This window comes from Tachysurus vachellii, chromosome 13, assembly GCF_030014155.1.
Source record: "Tachysurus vachellii isolate PV-2020 chromosome 13, HZAU_Pvac_v1, whole genome shotgun sequence".
NCBI lineage: Eukaryota > Metazoa > Chordata > Actinopteri > Siluriformes > Bagridae > Tachysurus > Tachysurus vachellii.
In genome coordinates this window covers 23,238,969-23,263,968 of record NC_083472.1, presented here as the reverse complement: position 1 = coordinate 23,263,968, position 25,000 = coordinate 23,238,969, and the positions used below count along the sequence as shown (strand labels likewise).

At 36.3% G+C, this 25,000-nt stretch overlaps 5 protein-coding genes and 1 long non-coding RNA gene across 6 annotated transcripts in view; all 6 read left to right on the top strand.

Moving 5' to 3' along the window:
• The window catches only part of LOC132855617 (signal-regulatory protein beta-1-like), a 1,236-nt gene extending 272 nt beyond the window's left edge, over positions 1–964 (top strand). The window contains exons 2-3 of the mRNA XM_060884704.1: positions 1–292; positions 546–964. The exon at positions 1–292 is cut by the window's left edge and continues 50 nt beyond it. Coding sequence (XP_060740687.1) covers positions 1–292; positions 546–964 — 711 coding nt within the window. The remainder of the gene's footprint in view (positions 293–545) is intronic.
• A 37-nt stretch (positions 965–1,001) lies between these two features.
• LOC132856137 (uncharacterized) lies at positions 1,002–1,468 on the top strand. Its single transcript, XR_009649399.1, has 3 exons — positions 1,002–1,119; positions 1,225–1,268; positions 1,371–1,468. It is a non-coding gene; the product is annotated as an uncharacterized LOC132856137 (long non-coding RNA).
• A 4,130-nt stretch (positions 1,469–5,598) lies between these two features.
• On the top strand, positions 5,599–6,756 carry LOC132855616 (immunoglobulin lambda-1 light chain-like). The gene is made up of 3 exons (XM_060884703.1): positions 5,599–5,684; positions 5,805–6,146; positions 6,401–6,756. Exons 1-3 carry the CDS (start codon positions 5,618–5,620, stop codon positions 6,754–6,756), a joined length of 765 nt encoding a protein of 254 aa, XP_060740686.1. The 5' UTR covers positions 5,599–5,617.
• A 4,492-nt stretch (positions 6,757–11,248) lies between these two features.
• On the top strand, positions 11,249–15,341 carry LOC132856187 (uncharacterized). The gene is made up of 6 exons (XM_060885660.1): positions 11,249–11,435; positions 11,527–11,868; positions 12,946–13,143; positions 13,281–13,370; positions 14,698–14,738; positions 15,160–15,341. Exons 1-6 carry the CDS (start codon positions 11,393–11,395, stop codon positions 15,274–15,276), a joined length of 831 nt encoding a protein of 276 aa, XP_060741643.1. The 5' UTR covers positions 11,249–11,392; the 3' UTR covers positions 15,277–15,341.
• Positions 15,342–17,040: 1,699 nt separating this feature from the next.
• On the top strand, positions 17,041–20,797 carry LOC132856185 (uncharacterized). Its single transcript, XM_060885658.1, has 6 exons — positions 17,041–17,109; positions 17,362–17,709; positions 18,425–18,769; positions 18,940–19,056; positions 19,283–19,332; positions 19,589–20,797. Exons 1-6 carry the CDS (start codon positions 17,067–17,069, stop codon positions 19,718–19,720), a joined length of 1,035 nt encoding a protein of 344 aa, XP_060741641.1. The 5' UTR covers positions 17,041–17,066; the 3' UTR covers positions 19,721–20,797.
• Positions 20,798–24,104: 3,307 nt separating this feature from the next.
• The window catches only part of LOC132856186 (uncharacterized), a 3,214-nt gene continuing 2,318 nt past the window's right edge, over positions 24,105–25,000 (top strand). Inside the window, exons 1-2 of the mRNA XM_060885659.1 lie at positions 24,105–24,160; positions 24,242–24,586. Of these exons, the coding sequence (XP_060741642.1) occupies positions 24,124–24,160; positions 24,242–24,586 (382 nt within the window). The 5' untranslated portion in view covers positions 24,105–24,123. The remainder of the gene's footprint in view (positions 24,161–24,241; positions 24,587–25,000) is intronic.

Below are 25,000 nucleotides of genomic sequence, written 5' to 3'. Positions count from 1 at the left end.
GGTGTTGGTGATAACGTGACTCTGAGCTGCTTTAAGCTGAACGACGATAACTCTGGATCTGTCGTTTGGTACAAACAAAAAGTCGGACACGAGCCTCGCATAATAGTCACAGTTCAACATGATCCCATTTATCAAAATGAGTTCGAACCACCAAAATTCAGCATCGAGAAAACTAAAAAAAGCTGCCATTTAAAAATCGCTAACGTGGAACCATCAGATGAAGCCGTGTATTACTGTGGATACAGAATATTTTTAACGAAGATTGGAAATGGAACATTTTTATCAGTCAAAGGTAAAAATTTAATTTAATTCATTCTTTCTAATATTAACCAATGGGTGTCATATTTACTCATTACATCACATGTCTGTGGTCAGTGGATGTACTGACATTCTTTTAGTCCTAGTCATTATTTATTCATTTATTTTAAATAAAATACTCCACACTTGCATCTGTTACCCACCAATCCATTTCAATATGATTTATCTAATGTACAAAAAAAAAGTATAATATATAACTGAAACAAAGATCTGAATGTCATTAACAGGTACTGAAGATGTAAAAGTGAGTGTGAGGCAGAGCGGCGTGTTGGACTCGGTTCCTGCAGGAGCCTCAGTGACTCTGCAGTGCTCGGTTCTCTCTGAGAGCAGAGCAGCAGAACTCCAAGTGCTCTGGTTCAGAGCTGCTCCACCACAATCCCATCCTCAAATCATTTACACTCATCACAACAGCAGCCATCAGTGTGAGAGCGACTCTTCTACACACACCTGTGTGTACAACTTCTCCAAGAACATCCTCAGCCTCAACGATACTGGAACTTACTACTGCGCTGTGCTCCTGTGCGGGAAGATCATCTTCGGGAACGGGACACGTATACAGATGGGTAAGAACACGTTCATTGTATGTAACTGTAGTTTGTATCTGTTTGCTTGTAAATATTTAAAATATCTCCACGGTTCTACATAGAGCATATATTCATCATTGTGATGTTAATTAATCTACAGAGGGATCTGATGCTGTAGTGATCTGCCTTGCTGTAGCGTTAACAGTGTGTGTGGTGGTGATTTTTGCTCAACTCAACATTTTAATGTGTAAAAAACAAAAGATGGAAAAACACAGAGGTAAATCTTCATTTAATATTATATAATAAATTAAATATAAATATTATATAATATAAATTGTTTAGTCAGCCTAGATCCAGTCTAATAAGTCTCTTCTCTTTACAGTGAGACTTCTACAAGGTTCACTGAAGGAGGAAACACACAATGAGGTAACGAACGAGACACAGAGCATAACACGGCATTAAGAGTTATCTAAAAACAAATACACATTAATAGTGTTATTTCCAAACTCTTTCTATTCGCTCTTGCAGGGCCGTGATGCTGAGGAGCTGAATTACGCTGCCCTGAATTTCACCAAGAGGAAAATTAAAAGTGGAAGAATAAAAAAAGGACAAAATCAAGACACGGTTTATTCTGAAGTGATAAAACTACCTCGTAATTAGATTTTCTATCATTGTAATTTTCCTAAATAAAAGATGTCAGTCTGCTCGTTGTCATTGTTTAAGCATGTTAATGCCATATCGGTGTTAATGCATTGTAATAATTAATGTTAATCATAACAGTGTGTAGTAATAAATATTAGTATATTTATATTTAAATCATAGTTTTTTTTAATATTTAACATTCAGATAATTCTGACCAAGTTTCTTGCTCTCCGTAAGCATGATATAATAGAAATTACAAAAATGTTTTGTCTCTATGTAACGTGACACGTGACTATATAAAGTATAAACACACAATAAAGTGTATATAAACTACACAACAAAGTAAACCTCAAGAACATGCTATAAATTTAGTTTGACTGTTGAAGACCTACTTATTCATGAACCACTTCAACTAGCACTTCCTTCCCTGTTTGTTGTATGTGTGTATACACAAAAAAACCCAGTGTTTTAGACTCGTGGTATCTTAAGTATGTAACCTAGTGAACCAGAGTTAATGTATTCAATAGTAGAGACTTGATCACTTTTATACGTCACTCTGGATAAGGCCGTCTGCCCAAAGCTGTAAATGTAAATGTAATGTAAATGTAAATATATATTTTGCAGAAGATTCAGCCTAGAACAATAAAAACAAAAGGATGTTAATGAAAACCAATGACAGGATATTGTACTCATAATTTCCTTATGCTGTGTACAAGCCAGATTTCCACACGTGTTCAAGTAACAAGTTAGAAGACATCTCAGATACACAATGTAGGTCCATGTGCTTACAAACTGCATTCACGAAACAAGGGGATATTTACTTTAATGGCATCCTTATGCTTTATTTACCTTATTTATCCAGCTGGGCTTTTGAGAGTTAAGGGCCTTGCTCAGGGTCCCAGGAGCAGCAGTTTGTTGGACCTTGAATTTGAACTTATGACCTTATGAACAGTAGTTCAATACCTTGCGACATGGGATATGGTAGCATAGTGGTTAAGGTGTTTGGACTACTGGTCAGAAGGTTGTGAGTTTAAGTCCACCAATCTGCCACTGCTGGGCACCTAAGCAAGGCCCTTAATGTTCAGTCGTATAAAAAATGTAAGTTGTTCTGGATAAAGATGTCTGCTTCTATCCCCTTTACGTATTGGAAATCCACACTTCAGATAAAACACAGAGAGATAAATATCAATCTAGGGTTCAAAACAAATTTATTCATCTATTCATTCTATACCACATGAGATGGGAATACAATCTGGATTTATAGCATCCTAACAGCATGTGATTAGTACATGGGAAGTAAACAAGAGGAACAGAGAGGAACCTTCCATAGATATGAGGACAGCATGAAAAACTCCACATGTACAGTAACCCAATCAGTCTGAATTATTATTATTAAATTAAATTATTACACCAGCTACATTTTGGAAGTTTACAGAAAGTATTAAGAGCTTAGTGTATAATTAGTATCACTGCAAAAATCAAGGCAAAAATTTGTGCTAATGAGGATTAGAGGATTAGACTGAAGGTCTCACAGTATGTAGATTAAATCTCTTACAGCTTTGTTGGGTTTATTACATTATTATTATTAGTATTATTATTATTATTATTATTATTATAGTTGTAATTACCAGAATGTGATGTGGGTTAATTGTCCTCTTGGATATTATTTTAAGAAGTTCAGTAGTATATGTTGTCCCTCCCCTATAGCTACTGATTATTCATTCATTCATTCATTCATCTTCTACCGCTTATCCGAACTACCTCGGGTCACGGGGAGCCTGTGCCTATCTTAGGCGTCATCGGGCATCAAGGCAGGATACACCCTGGACGGAGTGCCAACCCATCACAGGGCACACACACACACACACACACACTCATTCACTCACGCAATCACACACTACGGACAATTTTCCAGAGATGCCAATCAACCTACCATGCATGTCTTTGGACCGGGGGAGGAAACCGGAGTACCCGGAGGAAACCCCCGAGGCACGGGGAGAACATGCAAACTCCACACACACAAGGTGGAGGCGGGAATCGAACCCCGACCCTGGAGGTGTGAGGCCAACGTGCTAACCACTAAGCCACCATGCCCCCTAGCTACTGATTAAATTGAGTTAAATTATATTTTGAGTGGACAGCAAATTTACACTGTTATACAAGCTGAACACTCACTACTTTACATTGGAGCACAGTGTCATTTCTTCAGTGTTGTCACATGAAAAGATATAATGTGAGGGGTGTACTTACTTCTGTCAGATACTATATATATATATATATATATATATATATATATATATATATATATATATATATATATATATATATATATATAAAGCCCATTATAAGACACATACATATCCTACATTCAGTGCAGTTGTATATTTAACATATACAATGTTGTACTTAATAATAATGTATTAAAGTAAAGTAAACAGTCGTATTTGTCCTTTATAAATGTGTGTCTGTGGGGGGTGGGGAGTGGGGAGTGGGGTGGGGTTTTAGAGAGAGAGAGAAAGAGAGAGAGAGAGAGAGAGAGAGAGAGAGAGAGAAAGAGAGAGAGTTAATGTGATTGGTTAGTGTCACAGTGGTGAAGGAGGAGCGACATTGAGACCTGAATTAAACTCCTCCCACATTCACACTGACATCCTGCACATGTTCATGACCATAAACATTCAGTATTTAAGGTATCATTCAGTTTCTTTCAGTTTTATTTTTATTTATTGTTTTGTTATAAATTAACACTTAAAAAACTTGAAAGGACTTTTATTTGTAAATGTCTCTTTTTTTAATGTTTTTAAAATTCCACACTATTTTCCCTATTAGCCTTTATATTGTGTTGATTAAATAAATCATATTATTTAATATTTAAATCTATATTAAACTGCTGTAGGATTGTAAAAGTTATTCTCGATCCTTACGTATTAGCTTAGAGATTTATATTCAGCTTTGTGTTACAGCAGCTTGAGTCTGTAATGTAGAATGTTGGGAAGAAACCTTTAGGCAGTAAAGGCCTGGATCATGTGGTTTGGTGCTTTCTCAGATTAACTGACACCCAAACATACACATATACACACACACACACGCACACGCGCGCACACACAAACACACACACACGCGCGCACACATGCGCACACACACGCACCCGCACGCACACACACACACACACACACACACACAAACACATACACACACACACAAACACACACACACAAACACATACACACGCACACGCTCACACACACACAAACACACACACGCACAAACACATACACACACACTAACACACGCACACACACAAACACATACACACACACTCACACACGCACACACGAAAACACAAACACACACACAAACACATACACACACAAACACACACACACAAACACATACACACACACGCACACACACAAACACATACACACACACAACCATATACACACACACACTCGCACACGCACCCAAACACACACACACACGCACGCACGCACACACACACACACAAACACACACAGACACACACACACTCACACACACACACACACACTTACACACAGACACACACACACAGACACACACAAGCACAACCACACACACACAGGACACAAAGTTTTTATAATCATTTACAAAAAATTATTATTATTATTATTATTATTATTATTATTATTATTACTAATACTACTACTACTACTACTACTACTAATAATAATAATAATAATAATAATAATAATAATAATAATAATAATAATAATAACAATAATAATAATATGTTTATTAGGTTAAGTAACCAATAAAATATGAATCTTGTGTATATGATTTTATAGGAAATATATATTTTTTTATTTGGTAACAGATGCAAAAGCATAAAATGTAAGTTTTCTACTCCTACTTTAAGAAACTGACATGGCATGAATCAATGAATCAATGAATCAATGAATCAATGAATCAAGGAATAAATAAACTTGTGCAAATTTAAAGTGTTATTCCACAAACCTGCCAGGAACAGCACTAATGACCAGAGTCAGTTACCTCAGTCACACTGTGATGTCACAGTTTCACATCACAAATTACTGGCACTAAGTGAGATGTGTTCATCTGACAGTTGAGCAAGAAGAGGCACAGACCTCAGACTGATGATGATGATGATGATGATGATGATGATGATGATCATGATGATGATGATGATGTGGATCACAGTCGGTAAGTGACCATGTTTATGTACTCAAGCCAGACACAGGATAAGGATTATTTTATGAAATATTGTTTAGAATATGTTTTTGTAAACTTCTTTATGTGTCACTCTTTAATTCTTTATATTAGTTTCTACACAGAACAGTGATGTCTCTCAGCCTGACCCATGGATCTCTGCTGGTGTTGGTGATAACGTGACTCTGAGCTGCTTTGAGCTGAACGACGATAACTCTGGATCTGTCGTTTGGTACAAACAAAAAGTCGGACACAAGCCTCGCGTAATAGTCGCAGTTCAACATGAACACATTTATGAAAATGAGTTCAAACCACCAAAATTCAGCATCGAGAAAACTAAAAAAAGCTGCCATTTAAAAATCGCTAACGTGGAACCATCAGATGAAGCCGTGTATTACTGTGGATACAGAAGATTTTTAACGAGGTTTGGAAATGGAACATTTTTATCAGTCAAAGGTAAAAATTTTATTCATTTTAATATTAACAATTGGGTATCATATTTACTAGTTAAATCACGTGTCTGTGGTCAGTGGATGTACTGACATTCTTATGACATGATTAATTATTTATTTATTCATGTGTTTCACTTACGAAACTAAAAATACTCCACACATGCATCTGTTTCCCGACAATACATTTCAATATGATTTCTCTAATGTACAAAAAAGTATAATATATAACTGAAACAATGATCTGAATGTCATTAACAGGTACTGAAGATGTAAAAGTGAGTGTGAGGCAGAGCGGCGTGTTGGACTCGGTTCCTGCAGGAGCCTCAGTGACTCTGCATTGCTCCGTTCTCTCTGAGAGCAGAGCAGCAGAACTCCAAGTGCTCTGGTTCAGAGCTGCTCCACCACAATCCCATCCTCAAATCATTTACACTCATCACAACAGCAGCCATCAGTGTGAGAGCGACTCTTCTACACACACCTGTGTGTACAACTTCTCCAAGAACATCCTCAGCCTCAATGATACTGGAACTTACTACTGCGCTGTGCTCCTGTGTGGGAAGATCGTCTTCGGGAACGGGACACCGGTACAGATGGGTAAGAACACATTCACTTAATTAAAATATGAGATAATAAATTTATTATTTTTTTATTATTTTTTAACCTAGATATTCTGATCACTAACATGACATCGATATGATCACAGGGACGTACAATCACAGATAGAGTTTATATCCTCATCAGATTTTGTAATATACAGTGTGCTACTTGAACACACACACACTCACCCACACACACACACACACACACACACGCACACACTTGCACACATGCACACACGAACACACACACGCACACACACACATGCTCACACAAACACACACTCACACACACAAGCACACACACATGCACACACACGCACACACACATACAAATACAGATACACACTGACACACCGATACACACACATACAGAGACACACAAACACACCTACACACCAACACAGATACACACACACACAGACATATACAGTATATATGTATATATTATACATATGCACACACCGACACCCACACACCCACACACACACAGATACATACACACACGCACACACATACACTCACACAAACACACACACTCACACACACACGCACACACACACACACACACACACACACTCACACACACATGCACACACACGCACACACACATACAAATGTAGATACACATTGACACACCAATACACACACATCCAGAGACACACAAACACACCTACAGTACACACCAACACAGATGCACACACTGACACCCACACCCACACACACACACACAGATACACAAACACACCAACACACAAAGACACACACACTACATATAAAGCCCATTGTAAGACATAGATATAAAATATCTACGTTCAGTGCAGTTGTATATTTAACATATATAAATTAAAATTAAAATTATGATCTCAGCCATGGTGATGGACTGTATAGTTAAATCCAGAACAGGTTTAAAACACACTTGTTATAGATCATGGTTTTGTAACCTACAGTACAGCACAATGTACATCTTTATTATAATTTCTTGTATGTTTAATCTACAGTAAAATCTACAGATCCTGTAGTGATCTACCTCGCTGTAGCTTTGGGAGTGTGTGTGCTTGTGATCGTTGCTCATATCGCAACCTGTAAAGGTGAGTCTTCATTATGTGTTTCATAGAAGCTTAATTATTCAGTATAATACAAATAAGTCATACTTTATATCTAAGGCAGCCTGGGGAAACTCTTCAGATGATAAAAATGTTTGCTAAATTTTGTACCTAGGTTTTTTTATTATTTAGATTATTATATTTAGATTAATTGTGAGATGTTGTGCGTAATATAGGTTTTCTTTTTTTTTGGCTCCATAAGCCACAGAAAGATCACATGATTTTTCTCACAATGCCACATATTTACTTTCAAAATGATTTCTTATTTCTATGTTTTATAATAAATACATTATATACATATTGTATGAACATTTTTTTTCCTTTTAAAGGGAAATCTCAAGAATGTAAATTAAAGAAAACAGAAAATAAGGTAACTAATGTTGAGATTCTTCTTCTTCTTCTTCTTCTTCTTCTTCTTCTTCTTCTTCTTCTTCTATTTTTTCTTTCTTTTCTTAGCATTCTTATTATGTTGCTTCAGATTTCCCAATGACAAAAGCCTTATTTGATTTGGATTTATTGTACTTGGGTATTTAAGCGATTGCTAACAAGCTTCCTAAAAACGTATGTTTTATCGTTCAGTCAGTAATAATATTCCTGTTAGACTTAAACCTTAAAATACAAAAAAAAACACAATCGGATGAAAGAGATTAGATGATTTCCTGTCTGTATTACTTTACCTGGGGGGCACGGTGGCTTAGTGGTTAGCACATTCTCCTCACACCTCCAGGGTTGGGGGTTCGATTCCCGCCTCCGCCTTGTGTGTGTGGAGTTTGCATGTTCTCCCCGTGCCTCAGGGGTTTCCTCCGGGTACTCCGGTTTCCTCCCCGGTCCAAAGACATGCATGGTAGGTTGATTGGCATCTCTGGAAAAGTGTCCGTAGTGTGTGAGTGTGTGATTGTGTGAGTGTGTGATTGTGTGAGTGTGTGATTGTGTGAGTGAATGAGAGTGTGTGTGTGCCCTGCGATGGGTTGGCACTCCGTCCAGGGTGTATCCTGCCTTGATGCCCGATGACGCCTGACATAGGCACAGGCTCCCCGTGACCCGAGGTATTTCGGATAAGCGGTAGAAGATGAATGAATGAATGAATTACTTTACATTAAAAACTAATCCAGCTCAAATGAGGCTAAATGTCACAATATGCTAATATTTGCATCATTGACCGTCACTGTAGAATAAAAGACAATTTTTTAATAACTAAATCTCTCCTATCTGTTCCCACAGAGCCGTGATGCTGGGGAGCTGAATTATGTTGCCTCACTGATTAATAAAAAGACAGGAAAGACAGAACGAGCTCACGATAACGTTTATACTGAAGTGATTTACTCTTCTGTGTCTTAGATAATAGACGTCATTCGTTTTCTCATGTTAATTGCTCTCATATGTATAGTCTTCATTTCCTGATAGAAAATCATTAACATGTCATAAATAAATAAATAAATAAATAAATAAATAAATAAATAAATAAATAAATAGTGTTTGTTGTGACAGTCTCAGAGTATTCCAAGAGTAAAAACTTTATTTATTTTTTTGCATTTTTTTTTTTCTCAACTGATGACAGTTCTCGAGTACCAGGGGAGAGAAAAAAATATTGTATTTTAGCTCGCAAGATAATATTAGCCATTAAGTTTAGAGTACGCTTTTAACAATATTTCAATTCAGTTCAGTTCAATTTATAGAAGTATTTAAAAGTTTAAAATTAAGTTAATATATATAGTATATCTATATAACATTTATCTCTAATGATCAAGCCTGAGGTGACGGTGGTGAGGAAAAAGTCCCTGAGATGATATGAGGAAGAAACGTTGAGAGGAACCAGACTCAGTGAACCTCATCCTCATTTGGGTGACACTGAACAGGTGATACTGTCAATGTAAATAAATTCATTTCTACAACAGTTTATAATCCACTGGAATTTTGTGACCAAGAGCTCCTGAGGAACTTATAGAGCAGCATCATTTCTGAGTTCATTACAGACTTAACACAAATTCCTTCCTGCCGAAGTCTTCAAATGTTCACTGTTTATAGATGGTGTGATATCTCCTAGTGGTTCTATCCACAGCAGTCCCATGGGTCGCGGGCTGTCCATGCAGATCTGTGTCCAGCAGAGTGACCACCAAGACACGAGACCCCGACTCAGAACACTGGGAGCTCTGGAGTGGTGTTTATAGCTCGATAAAGAGTGAGAAAAATATGCCTTGCCGTGTGCCTCACCTGCCTCGCCGTGTGCCTTTCTCCCCCCACCTGGATCTCGTCGGGATCGTGGTCCCCTCAGATACGGGATTGGCGCGTCGCAAACCGCACCTCGAGGGGGGGTACTGTCAGGATCCAGCCCGGACTTTGGCCACGTGCTTTTGTTGATGTTCCGTGTCACGTGCCTGCCCCACCCTTGTCTCTTCCTACCCACCTCTGCACACGTGTTCCTCATGTGTCTAATTGTTGTTAGTATTTAGTTAAGCCATTTTGCCTTAAGCAGCGCGGAATCCTCTGATGTCTGTTGTTGTCTGATGTTGTGTTTTTTTAAGTTATTAAACCCAGTTTATTTTACACTATCCTGCATTTGGGTCTGTTTTATCCCCGTGTTGCTGACTTTTCTATGTGTTGTCTTTTTTTTTGCTGTTGCTGTTATAAAACCAATAAAAATACAATTGAAAAAAATAAATTATTTTATGTACTTTTAAACTTTGACCTGGAGTTCAGGGATCATGTTGGTAAGGAGCAAGTTTTAAAAAAATATGCAGCAATAAAAACAATTATTCTAAAGAAAGATGTTTAAAAAACGATGCTTCGACTTAGACGTAAATGAAAACATTTAAAAACGTAGGTTTTAATCCTCAGTTGTTTGTTGTTCAGTTTTCCCGCCTCATGAAAACACCTTTACCTCAAACATGAGGACGTCAACCAAACAGGTAACAGTAGTACTGAATGTCCTGGAGTGTTCTGAAGCAACTGGGTGAATGTGGATTAAAAATAAATAAATAAATAAATAACATATAAAATGTTCTTTATTAATCTTCTTTATTACTGATTTGAGTGGAATGATGATAAGAACTTCTGCTTAAAGTTACATTTTGCTGTGAAGGTTAAATGGATCTGGACCTCTGCATGAAGATATACATTTTCCTTCCATCCATCCTTCCATCCATCCGTCCATTTTCTACCGCTTATCCACATTTTCCTCATAGACATAAAAATAGCTAGTGAAGGTAATGAGCAAAAATTAATCTAAAATATCATATTCCAAAAAATAAAAAATCTGTTTTAAAGTTCCTTTAACTTTTCTTAATATTTTTTAATTTTTTTTTGTTTGTCCTTTTATAGTTACATCTCATAGAACAGGCATAAGCGGTAGTACAAGTAATTAACAGACAAGCAAAAAATTGTGGTGATCAAAACCGTTGTACAAAAATAGAATCATAGCAGAAAAGGAAATTTAACTCATGACTTGAAGCAGCCAATCAGATAAAAGCTTCTGGAACAGAAAACTCAGTGCTTTCATCATCTGGTTACTTTTCAGCAGCTCCACCTTGAGGGTGCTTCCCTGTCTAAAGATGACGCCTCTGTGGATTCTTGTCTTATCTCTTAACATAAGAAGTAAGTTTCAAAGAGTTTTTCAGAAAACAAATTCCACCAAATTCCAAATTCTTATTTCATTTTATTGATTTTAATTATTTCTTCATTGCAGCCCAAGCTGTGGATTTTTCCAGACCATCGTTTCTCTCTGCCAAACCTGGAGAACGTGTTACTCTTAATTGCTCATTGGGACATTTTAAATCTTCTGAAAGTGTTTTCTGGTACAAACAAATATTTGGAGAAATACCTCAAGAAATAGGAAAAAGATTAGCGTATAAGCACATCAACGGTTTGACCGAGTTTAAAACGTCAGGATTTGTAATGGAGAAAAAGGATCAGAACTTTTTTCTGATAATTCCACATATAAAAGACAAAGACGAAGGACTTTACTACTGTGGAAAAAGTTTCATGGACGATTTTTTATTATCCAGTGGAACGTTCTTGGCTGTAACAGGTAAATCTCCACTGTTTGTTCAGTTCAAACTGCCATATTTAATTGACTTAAATTAATAAGTTAAGGTTTACGATTTTTTATTTACTTGCCTGTTTCTACTACTTTGTTTTTGTTTTTTTTCTTTTTTTTTGTAATAATGGTGAATAAACTGTATTAAATTTAAAAATCTAGATTTTTTTTAAGGATTTTATTTAACAATCATTAAACATTTGGAATCCGAACACAGATTTTTATTTTTATTTTTTTTTTGCTTCATTTGCATATTCTGCTTATTCATGTCCAGTTTTATACATTTTGATCATTTCTACATAATATTCCACTTATATTTGAAAGTAAATAAATAAAATTGACTACTGCACCTTTAAATCTATTTAAAATCATCGTAAACTAATAACTATAAAAATGTCAGAAGATGAAAAAATTCTTATAAAATGTAAAATTACGATTAAAGTTTTATTTATTTTTATGTCTATTCTCACTATGTAAATGAATTACGGGGTTCGGTAGATGAACAAGGTTCAAACCGTCAGTGTAGACGGAGGCTCGGTTTTACTCAGCTACAGATTCTGAAGGAAAACTAACAACAACAACAACAACAACAACAAAAATCCCCATAGTGATGTCCAGTCCTTGAACACGTCCCATGTAGAATTCACCTATTTTTGTTTTAACATTTTTATACAAGCTTTTATGCAGTTTTATTTTTGCATCAGCAGAAGCACAAAGTCATCAAATCAAATGTTTAATAGATAATCAGTGGAACTAAATAGCTGAAACCACACTGAGGACAAATTTTAAACTGTTTTCAGTTTAAAAAGATAATCTTTAATGTGTTATGTAACACAAACTTGTGGGACGTGGTAGCTCAGTGCTTTTAAGGTGTTGGACGGTCATGAGTCTGAAGACCAGGTCCACCAAGCTGCCACTGCTGGGCCCTTGAGCAAGGCCCTTAAAGCTCAATTGCTCAGTTGTATAAATTGAAATAAATGTAAGTCACTCTGGATAAGGGCTTCTGCCGAATGCCATAAATGTGAATGAAAACATCTGAGATCTTACTGTCTTTATTACGCTAAACAGGTGACAGAGATGCAAAAGTCTCAGTGTTTCAGCACGGCCTGTGGGACTCGGTCCGGTGTGAGAGCGACTCTTCTACACACACCTGTGTGTACAAGTTCTCCAAGAACATCCTCAGCCTCAATGATACTGGAACTTACTACTGCGCTGTGTCCCTGTGTGGGAAGATCATCTTTGGAAACGGGACACCGGTACAGATGGGTAAGAACACGTTCACTTGATGGATTGTATACTTAAATCCAGAACAAGTTTAAAACACACTTGTTATAGATCATGGTTTTGTAATATACAGCGCAATGTACATCTTTATTATAATTTCTTGTATGTTTAATCTACAGTAAAATCTACAGATCCTGTAGTGATCTACCTCGCTGTAGCTTTGGGAGTGTGTGTGCTTGTGATCGTTGCTCATATCGCAACCTGTAAAGGTGAGTCTTCATTATGTGTTGTATAGAAACTTAATTATTCAGTATAATACAAATAATTCATATATCTAAGGCAGCCTGGGGAAACGCTTCAGATGATAAAAATTCACATATAAAGATTTTTAAAAGTCTTTTTACTACCAAGTTAATAATTTTTCTATAAGTCAATTTATTCACTAGTCCAGTTCCACTCAGATACACCAACACAACCATTGTGTAAATAAAGCATTATTTCTGTATTTCTTTACATTATAAAAAATTCATTTTGCAGAACAGAATAGAATTTTTGCTAAATTTTTTACTTAGATTTTTGGATTATTTACATTATTATATTCAGATTAATTCTGAGATGTTGAGCATAATATAGTTTTTTTTTTTGAGCGACAGAAAGATCTGATGATTTATCGCCACACATTTACTTCAGTGTTAATTTCGTCAGACGAGACGAGACGAAATATGTTCGTCAACAACCTTTTTTTTCATGACTAAGACGAGACGATGACGAGACTGCACCACTGTCCAAAAACCCTGACTAAGACTAAATTAACATGCATTATTGTTGACGAAAAAAGACGAGACGAAAATGTTTTGTATAAAATAAAAACTAAGATAAAATCTCTCTTCATATTCGTCTACAATTGTCTCTGCTTTTTCATCAGCTGTTACACCTTTAAAATATTCACAACTAGTTCGCGGCTTCACGCTGTTTAGTGTGTGTGTAAAAAGAATTCGTCCACACGCCGCTCCTGAGCGCAAGTCTACCGTCTAGGCTTTTTGTGTTAAATTATATTTCCTGTCACTGCGCAGCCTCTTTTATTGTACATGACAGCTTATGTCCCAATGACCGGTCTTTGTATTACGATTAAAAGCAGTATAAATAAAGTAAAAAATGTGATGTGCGGTCAAGTTCGAGTGAAACAGATGTGAAACACTTTTGTTACTGAAATGTTTATCAGTAATAATCTCAGTAATAATGTGTTATTTTAAAAAAGACTAAAATTTTTTGACTAAAACTAGACTAAAATTAAAAGACTTTTCGTCGACTAAAACTTGACTAAGATACCTTGAGTTTTCTTTTGACTAAAACTAGACTAAAATGACGAGACTTTTAGTCGACTAAAACTTGACTAACAAAAAAAGATATGTGAATGACTAAATATGACTAAAACTAACAAGGACATTTGGCACAAGACTAAGACTAAGACTAAATTAAAAATAGGTGACGAAATGAACACTAATTTACTTTCAAAATGATTTCTTATTTAAACAATAACATTCTGTATTAAATACATTATATAGATATTGTATGAACATTTTTTTCTTTTTTAAGGGAAATCTCAAGAATGTAAAGTAAAGAAAACAGAGAATAAGGTAACTAATGTTGAGATTCTTCTCTTCTTCTTCTTCTTCTTCTTCTTCTATTTTTTTCTTTCTTTTCTTAACATTCTTATTATGTTGCTTCAGATTTCACAATAACAAAAGCCTTATTTGATTTGGATTTATTGTACTTGGGTATTTAAGCGATTGCTAACAAGCTTCCTGAAAATGTCTGTTTTATCGTTCTGTTGGACAGCGAGTTCAGTCAGTAATAATATTCCTGTTAGACTTGAACCTTAAAATACAAAAAAACACAATCAGATGAATAAGTTTTGATGATTTTCTTTTCCTTAAAAACTAATCCAGCTCAAATAAGGCTAAATGTCACAATATGCTAATATTTGCATCATTGACCTTCACTGTAGAGTAAAAGACAATTTTTTAATAACTAAATCTCTCCTATCTGTTCCCACAGAGCCGTGATGCTGGGGAGCTGAATTATGTTGCCTCACTGATTAATAAAAAGACAGGAAAGACAGAACGAGCTCAGGATAATGTTTATACTGAAGTGATTTACTCTTCTGTGTCTTAGATAATAGATGACATTCGTTTTCTCATGTTAAGTGCTCTCATATGTGTAGTCTTCATTTCCTGATAGAAAATCATTAACATGTCATAAATAAATAATAAATAAATAAATAAATAAATAAGTAGTGTTTGTAGTGACAGTCCCAGAGTATTCCAAAAGTAAAAACTTTATTTTTGCATTTTCTTTATTTTTTATTTCTTATCTTTTGTTTTATTCTCAACTGTCACAGTTATCGAGTATCAGGTGAAAGAAAAAAAAAGATTTGTATTGTAGCTTGCAAGATAATATTAGCCATTAAGTATAAAGTACGCTTTTAACAATGTTTCAATTCAATTCATTTCAATTTATTTGTCTAGTGTTTTATCAAAGCAGCTTTACAGAAGTATAGAAACATTTAAAAGGGGGGGCACGGTGGCTTAGTGGTTAGCACGTTCGCCTCACACCTCCAGGGTTGGGGGTTTGATTCCCGCCTCCACCTTGTGTGTGTGGAGTTTGCATCTTCTCCCCGTGCCTCGGGGGTTTCCTCCGGGTACTCCGGTTTCCTCCCCCGGTCCAAAGACATGCATGGTAGGTTGATTGGCATCTCTGGAAAAGTGTCCATAGTGTGTGAGTGCGTGAGTGAATGAGGGTGTGTGTGTGTGCCCTGTGATGGGTTGGCACTCAGTCCAGGGTGTATCCTGCCTTGATGCCCGATGACGCCTGAGATAGGCACAGGCTCCCCGTGACCCGAGGTAGTTCGGATAAGCGGTAGAAGATGAATGAGAGTGTTTTTATCTGTCTGAAGACTACAGTCATGTCACATGAACACCATCGGACTACAAACATGACCGCAGACATCTCTCTCTCTCTCTCTCTCTCTCTCTCTCTGTCTCTCTCTCTCTTTCTCTCTCTCTCTCTCTCTCTCTCTCTCTCTCTCTCTCTCTCTATTTCTCTATTTCTCTCTCTCTGTCTGTCTCTCTATCTCTCTCTCTCTCTTTCTCTCTCTCTCTCTCTCTCTCTCTGTCTCTGTTTCTCTATTTCTCTCTCTCTCTCTCTCTCTCTCTCTCTCTCTCTCTCTCTCTGTCTCTCTCTCTCTTTCTCTCTCTCTGTCTTTCTCTCTCTCTCTCGCTCTAGTTTTCTCTTTCTTTTTCTCTCAATCTCTCTCTCTTTTTCTCACACACACATACAAATGAGGTCAAGAGGTCAGAGGTCAAGAGGAAGGCCAAAGAGAAGACATATAGATGTGTACAAATGTACAAATGTACAAATGTACTCTGTGAATACAGAAGGAAGTCATGATGTAAGATAAGGCAAAGAAATGTACTGTAAGGGCGGTGCTTGATGAAATGTTCCTTATGAAAATCTTGCTAAATAAAATAAAATAAATAAATAAACAAATCTCTATAAAGGATCTTGTGTGGTTTTTTTTAAACTAGGTTGTGGCACTAAACAGGAACAAACAGGAAATGTTCACCAAAATGAAGTTTAGAAGTTTTAGACTGAATTTAGTGTTAATGACTTTTTTACTAGTTTCTATTATGTTGATTTTTGTTAGATTTCATTGGCGGCTAAAGCAGTACGATGTCCGCTTTACACCTCTGACTATGCGGGTATGATTTCAAGAATATGAACGACCTGAGTTACCAAAATAGAAACCTGTAGATGGAAAGGAAAACTTTTTTCCGTCTACAGAAAGAACGTGTGACTTACTTGTAGCAGCCAATCAGGTGAAAGTGTCCAGTATAAAATACTCGCAGCTTTTGTCATTTGTCTACACTGACATTCACAACCTTAATGTCATTTCACCTCTGAAGATGTCTGGACTCTGGAGTCTCATCTTAACTCTGTACTTAATATGTAAGTTTAATATCAACTCTAGACTGAATGTTTTCCAGCAAAACACTCAGCTAAATATTTCTTAAATTGTTAGCATCTTTAAATTGTTTTTATTAGCAAGGTTTAATATTTAAGTGAAAAATTTCTGCAAAGAACAAAAAAAACCAAACAAACAAAAAAAATTGTTAGAGCTGAAAAACTATTTTTATTTACATTTACTTTTGAAAAGTAATCCAGTTTGTTTTATTAAATGAAATTGTATTTCTTTTCTAGCTTCAGCACAATTTATGGATTTTTCCGGAATCTCGTTACTCACCGTGAAGTTTGGAGAAAACGTTTCTCTTAACTGTCCTTTTCTGAAGGCTAACAGTATAGATCGTGTGGTTTGGTTTAAACAAATGTTCGGAGCCATGCCTCAGAAAGTGGGAGAAAGATCAGCGTATAAACAATTCAAAATTTCCCCAGAGTTTGAGAAGTCAGGATTTGTAATAAAGACGACCGATGACGTCGTTTCTCTGACGATTCCACGTATGAAAACAGAATACGGAGGACTTTACTTCTGTGGAATATTAAGCTGGGAGAATTTTACACTGTCTAATGGAACTTTCTTGGCTGTAACAGGTAATGACCCGAATCTATTCTGTACAATTTGACTGTATATAGACGTGTGTAAATTTGTGCACCCTAGGGTTAGGGTTAGGGTTGTGAAAAAGAGAAAGAAAAAGAAAAAGAGAACAGATACAGCATTTTTACCAGAAAATGGTCCAGCCTGTTGAAATAGTGTTAACGTCGATGGTTTAATTTATTAAATATTCATCAAATTTAATGTATTACAATAAATAATATAAATAATATTAATTTCATGGGCTGTAAGACTACACTAGATTTAAGAAATCCCCTAGAAATAAGTGAAATATTACAGTAAAATTTCAATATAACCTGATGTGTTAAGGCCCTAAGGCACGTTCTCACTGTGTCTGCATGGATTTTTTGGAAGGTTTTATTTCACTTATCTAAAACAATCCAGTCGGTCACTCAGCGAGGTTAAATCAGCAGTAATTATGTTTTCAGTTTTTCTAGAAGAGACTCATGAATATTTGAGTTCTCATCGTCACCTGTAAAATTAAGGTGAAATTAGATGCTTTAAATTGCACACGAACCTGTAAAAAATCCTGTCACGGATTATTTTGCTATTGACTGAGATAAATGTAGTATGTTTATTCATATTAAACATGGTTAAGTCCTGAGCTCTAGGTGGATTTCTTCTGGGTTCCACAGTTTTCTTCTACTGAAACACCAGACTAAGATCTCACTCTGTCTATATCACACTGATCAGATAACAGAGATGTAAAAGTGAGTGTGAGGCAGAGCGGCATGTTGGACTCGGTTCCTGCAGGAGCCTCAGTGACTCTGCAGTGCTCGGTTCTCTCTGAGAGCAGAGCAGCAGAACTCCAAGTGCTCTGGTTCAGAGCTGCTCCACCACAATCCCATCCTCAAATCATTTACACTCATCACAACAGCAGCCATCAGTGTGAGAGCGACTCTTCTACACACACCTGTGTGTACAACTTCTCCAAGAACATCCTCAGCCTCAGTGATACTGGAACTTACTACTGCGCTGTGCTCCTGTGTGGGAAGATCATCTTGGGGAACGGGACATCGGTACAGATGGAGAACTTTGGTTGGTGAACAATTTGTGTATATTATTTGGGGTTTATAGATACAGACACCAAGAAAAACGTTCATATTTGTCATTGTTATGTGATGTGACACCCTATGCTTTTTTTCTTGCTGATCATATTCCGTGTTCATATGCAGACAATAATTTGATGATTTTTTTGTGTCTTAAAGCAGCGTCTTATAATCCTGTAGTGATGTGTCTGGGAACAGCGCTGGTAATGTGCGGGATTCTGATTTCTGTTCAAACTGTTTTACTCTGTAAAAGAAAAAACGGTCCACAACACAGAGGTGAGTATTTAATATAACAGCGTACATTTATTTTTAATACCTACAGCGTATAAAAATGACCTCAGCACTTATTTACCCTTCAGATTTAGTTCATATTATTATTAGATTCGGGTCCGTCGTGTTCAAATAGAATCAGGAAAACGTTAGCAGTGTCAGATCTTTGTGCAGAACGAATCAGACTTGTTATAGAAGAGAATCTTCATTACATTCACTCTTTTTTTCACAGAGAGAATTCAGCATGATGCCGTGATAAACACTGAGGAGACGAACCCTCAGGTACTTGTTCACTTGCTACAGGGAATGACTCAGGATTCTAATAATAATAAACCATCATTAATAATTTATAGATCATTCTAGATTATTCTTGATTTCATTATTTCTAATAATCCTCATTAATAATTAAAAAAATTCTAATTCATTAGTAATTATAGATTATAAATACTTTACATAAACACTGATGGTTATATAAGTATAAATACTTATATAACCATCGGTTTACTTATTATTTTACTTTTTTTTATTATTTATTTAGGACTCTGACACTGTGGAGCTGAATTACGCTGCCTTACACTTCAAAGAAAAGAAAAGTAAAAGAGCGAGAGAGAATCGAGGTCGATTTCAAAACAGCGTGTACTCTGAACTGCAATCTTCCATCACTACTTAAAATATTTTCTATATATATAATTATTAAGAGTTTATTTTTTCTTGTTTAACAAAATACTGGTGATCTCAAACAGATGCTCTACACTTTTGATTTAACCTTCATGTTGTCCCTGGGTCATTTTGACCCCACTGGAAGAATTTAATGTGTAATAACTTTGGTAATTAATTTTGTCTATTTTCGTTGAACTATGTGTTCAGAACAGTATATACTACGCGTTCGTTATCCTCTTGGGTCATTTTGACTCGGCCACATTTAGTGGGGCAATAGGTCACACTTTTGCCCTTTTCAGCGCAATGAACATACATACAGACACAAAAATGCACACGTAAAATGTCCACTAACACACCCCCCACACACACATGCAAACACACACACACAAACAAACACACAAATTGGGCATTGCATTTCATTAGGCCTCCAGAAAAGAAAAAAAAGCCAAACATTTGTAAATATTTCACACTTTTGATATGCCTTCGCCTAGCAGAGGGCAAAATATGATCTACCGAAATGATGCTACACACACACACACACTCACACACACACAGCCAAACACTGTTCAAAGCATTGGGCATTACAATTCAGTTGGCCTCCAGACAAAAAAATGCTACACATTTGTAAACATTTCACACACACACACACACACACACACACACACACACACACGCACGCACACACACACACTCATACACACACATGCACACACATGCACACACACACAAACACACACACGTATTGGGCATTGCATTTCATTAGGCCTCCAGAAAAAAGCTACATATTTGTAAGTATTTCTCACTTTTGATAAACCTTTGCCTAGCAGACGGCAAAATATGATCTACCAAAATGATGCTACACACACACACACACACACACAAGCATTGGGCATTGCAATTCATTGGGCCTCCAAAAAAACAAAAACAATCATTTGTAAATATTTCACACTTGTTATATGCATTTGTCCAGCCGGGGACAATATCTTCTCTTCTCTTCTTCTACCAACAATCTTTACACACACACACACACACACACACACACACACACACACACACACACACACACACACACATGTTGTGTTTTCATATTCAAATCATATTTGTTTCCTCTCTCTTATTTATGAATTTAGCTGCATCAGTCAGCTTTGGCCTGGAGATATGCTGAGTAATGTTTGACATTTATCAGTCAGTGGTTATCCAAAATAATATTTACTAATTTCTGCTTATTTTACTCAAAACATGGCAAAATTTCATAAGGGTTATCATTCATAAATTAAGTATAATAAAACAAAACATAAGGAGGTAAACAAAGTTTTATTCACATGAAATTATGGCATGTTTTTGAGTGTGTGTGTGTGTGTGTGTGTGTGTGTGTGTAGCCTGTTGTTGGTTTGTCAGATGACATCAGGTGGGGAAAATACATATTACAAGTGTAAAATAGATATTATACACATAATGGTGCTAATTGTAGAATTTTTGATTTATAAGCATTCAAGTCAATATGGCCTGTAAAAAAAACAGGCTTGATTATTTACTGACATTAAAAATGGTCAAAATGGTTTCAAAACAATCTCCTGCCCTTGAAATATACCAGCCTATAATCGTGCATCAACTTTTGTGCCTCTATAGTGAAAATAATTCAAAATTTCAAATTCAAAATTTTTACTAAAAATGAGGCATTTTTGTGTATAAATAAGGTTTATTATACCAAATATATATATATATATATATATATATATATATATATATATATATATATATATATATATATATATATTGCAAAATATATGTTAATTTATTGGAAACAAGTTAGACTAAAAAGTAAAAAAAAAAAAACAGTCTATCGTATAAGACCTGGTCAAGTTGACTCAGCGCTCCTAATTTGTATAGGAGGACAACACAAGGGTTAAATGATCTGTAGAACTTTTATCTGATCTGTAGAATATCAGCTTGTCATGAAACACTTGGTTTTAAAAAGAACTGTTGATTTATTTTCAGTTTCTCAGCAAAGCTTTACATTCTGTTTGCCAGAACATAGTAATATGTCTGTATTTCCTGCTTTTTTGTTAGATTCTACGTATACACGTTCATAAATAATAAATGAAGAGTGTTGTGTTTGATTTCGTACATGGAAAAGTTTTGTGGTTTGAGCGTAGGAACTGTCCTCATCTTAAACCACCCGCTTTCACATCTCTTAACATTTATGAATTTTAACTCCTTGCTACGGTGACGCTCAGTTAAAGCAGACCAAAAGTCAGACCAAAGTCAATAAAATACATACATGTGCTCTGTATAGGGGGCACGGTGGCTTAGTGGTTAGCACGTTCGCCTCACACCTCCAGGGTTGGGGGTTCGATTCCCGCCTCCACCTTGTGTGTGTGGAGTTTGCATGTTCTCCCCGTGCCTCGGGGGTTTCCTCTGGGTACTCCGGTTTCCTCCCCCGGTCCAAAGACATGCATGGTAGGTTGATTGGCATCTCTGGAAAATTGTCCGTCGTGTGTGAGTGAATGAGAGTGTGTGTGTGCCCTGCGATGGGTTGGCACTCCGTCCAGGGTGTATCCAGCCTTGATGCCCGATGACGCCTGAGATGCCTGATGAGGCACAGGCTCCCCGTGACCCAAGGTAGTTCAGATAAGCGGTAGAAAATGAATGAGTGAGTGAGTGTTCTGTATATCACACTGTCAGTATCACGATGACGGCAGCTTCTACATGTTTTATCATCTAGATCTAGAATAAAGCTTTTCCAGTGGAAGTGAATAAAATCTGATGTAATATTAATCGTAAGAATGATCTCAGAGAGCTCCTAATTTAGCTTGAAGAATTTCTTACTAGGAATCTTATCTTCAGTGTGATTCAGGACCAAATTCAGAGCAAATCTGAACAAGGAAAATACAACAACATTTATCTTAGAGAGGAGGCGGGGCTTAACCCTGTTACTAGGTATGACACCTTCTTTTAAAGACTGTGATTGGTTGTCTAATAAAAATAGGAGCGCTTTTAAAATCTGCTCTATTATAAACCTTCACTTTGTCGCTTTGTTCAGATATTCGAGACTATATCGTGTAGGGATTACGTTTGTGATTGATCATATTAGAGATGTTCTAACATCTGTATGTTATAAATGTAATAAATGTCATGTAAATGTAAATGTAAACATCACCGACACAGAGCAGAAATGTCAGAGACAAATTATATCATTTCTGCCTTTATGGCACTTTGGATCTGTTTCAGAGATGTTAGAGTCTCTATAAATGACATAGCAGCAGAAAATATATCACTTCTGTTCTGTATCTGTAATCTGATTGGTCAGAAAAATAATACCTACACGATCTAATCTGTATCATCTTATTAACTCACTATCATTATTAAATATTGTATACAACACATTTTCTTCTCCCTCTTCACCTTTCAGCCATTTTCTCCTCTGATAAAGAAACTCTTAAACCTCTTAAAAGTCCTCCTCATGTCTCCTAACACTTTCGGACCTCATAGTTAAATGATTTCAGTTCAATATGACAAAAATGACAGATTTTCCTTCATCTCTTATGTACACATCCACTCATGAACACACGCTTTGTCTTTATTGTCACCTCGATATCTCTGAGCTCAGAGTGTAGCTACATGTCTAGTAGCCGTTATAGACAAGAGGGAAAATTCACAATTCTGATTGGTTAATCCTGTTTCTCATTGTAGCAGCTGGTAGGCCATAAAATACGATGAAATAAATTACAGCGTGCGTCTGTTCGATGGCTGTATCTCAGAGGATTAAAGATGCTAATGCTAACTTTGTAGATCTTTCTGGAACAAACAATGAGCAAAACAATATTATCTGTATTATGTGTATGTAAGCAGACGCACCGGATGTGTTTATAAATAGAATTCAATATTTCATGGGGGTAAAAAGCCCAAATCCGACCTCACGAATGATTAAAGACCTCACAGAGTCAGTTCTACAAATTAGCAAGATGCTAACAGTGCATCAGACATAAATTTAAGAAACTGGTGTCATTTCTACACAAATCTGAGTCAGGACTGAATCCATAAACTGTTAAATGATACATTATAGACTTACTGTAAAGCATTCCAGCTAAACACTTGATAAATATTTCTTTAGGTTTTTTAACCTGTTCAAATAGTTTTCATTACCATGATTAAATTCCCAGAATAGAGAACGTCAATGTAAAGTAGAAACACTTCGATGTGAACACGTTTTTTTGCTGCACTTTTAACCACTGACTTCTCTTCTGCTGCCCAAACTCTGTTACAAACTCACATGTAGGTGGAATGGAAATTTAAAGTGAACATGTGACTTGTTCCAGCCAATCAGATGAAAGTCTCCAGTATAAAATTCAGTGGTTTGGTTCTCTAAATACTTTCAAACACCTCAACTCAAGGATCGTGTGTTTTACGAAGATGTCTCCACTCTGGATTGTGTTATTTCTTCACATTTGTAAGTTTTACACGTGAGTTGATATCATTTAATACTGTATTTCATCAGTCACACTGGATCTGACTTGAACTGGTTTTCTAGTTCCAGCCCACGCTGAGGATTTTAACCGAACGTCATTTGTCTCAGTGAAGTCTGGAGAACGTGTGACTCTGAACTGCACGTTTCGAGACAAACACAGTAAAGAACTTATGGTTTGGTACAAGCAACAATTTGGTCAGATGCCTGAGGAAGTGGGGAAAACAACAGCACTGAAAGACACCCAAACTTCACCTGAGTTCAGCTCAAGATTTAAAGTAGATGAGATCATGAATGGAATTTCTTTAACAATTCTACAAACAAAGAAACCTGATGAAGGATTGTATTTCTGTGGCATATACATATGGGGATATTTTGAATTTTCCAGTGGAACATTTGTAGCTGTGACAGGTAACACACACACACACACACACACACACACACACACACACACACACACACACACACAGTCACACACATACACACATACAGTCACACACACACACACACAGTCACACACACACACAGTCACACACACACACACACACAGTCACACACACATACACACACACACAGTCACACACACACACAGTCTCACACACACACACACACACACAGTAACACACACACACACACACACACAGTCACACACACACACACACACACACAGTCACACACATATAAATATATACAGAGTGTTTAAAGAGTGTTTTATCTTAAGATGGATTTTTCCAATAATTAGTTTGTGGTGTAAAAACACTGAGATTTAAAAATAAAAATCCACCTTTTAAAAACGTAACATAAAATTTCTAAATACCAAGTTTT

Coding starts and splice junctions, on each gene's coding strand:
- LOC132856187 (XM_060885660.1), top strand. CDS start 11,393: ATGACGCCTCTGTGGATTCTTGTCTTATCTCTTAACATAAGAA. Junction 11,436..11,526: donor CTTATCTCTTAACATAAGAA/GTAAGTTTCAAA, acceptor TCTTCATTGCAG/CCCAAGCTGTGGATTTTTCC. Junction 13,144..13,280: donor CGGGACACCGGTACAGATGG/GTAAGAACACGT, acceptor TTTAATCTACAG/TAAAATCTACAGATCCTGTA.
- LOC132856185 (XM_060885658.1), top strand. CDS start 17,067: ATGTCTGGACTCTGGAGTCTCATCTTAACTCTGTACTTAATAT. Junction 17,110..17,361: donor CTTAACTCTGTACTTAATAT/GTAAGTTTAATA, acceptor TTTCTTTTCTAG/CTTCAGCACAATTTATGGAT. Junction 18,770..18,939: donor GGTACAGATGGAGAACTTTG/GTTGGTGAACAA, acceptor TGTGTCTTAAAG/CAGCGTCTTATAATCCTGTA.
- LOC132855616 (XM_060884703.1), top strand. CDS start 5,618: ATGATGATGATGATGATGATGATGATGATGATGATCATGATGATGATG. Junction 5,685..5,804: donor GATGATGTGGATCACAGTCG/GTAAGTGACCAT, acceptor TCTTTATATTAG/TTTCTACACAGAACAGTGAT. Junction 6,147..6,400: donor AACATTTTTATCAGTCAAAG/GTAAAAATTTTA, acceptor TGTCATTAACAG/GTACTGAAGATGTAAAAGTG.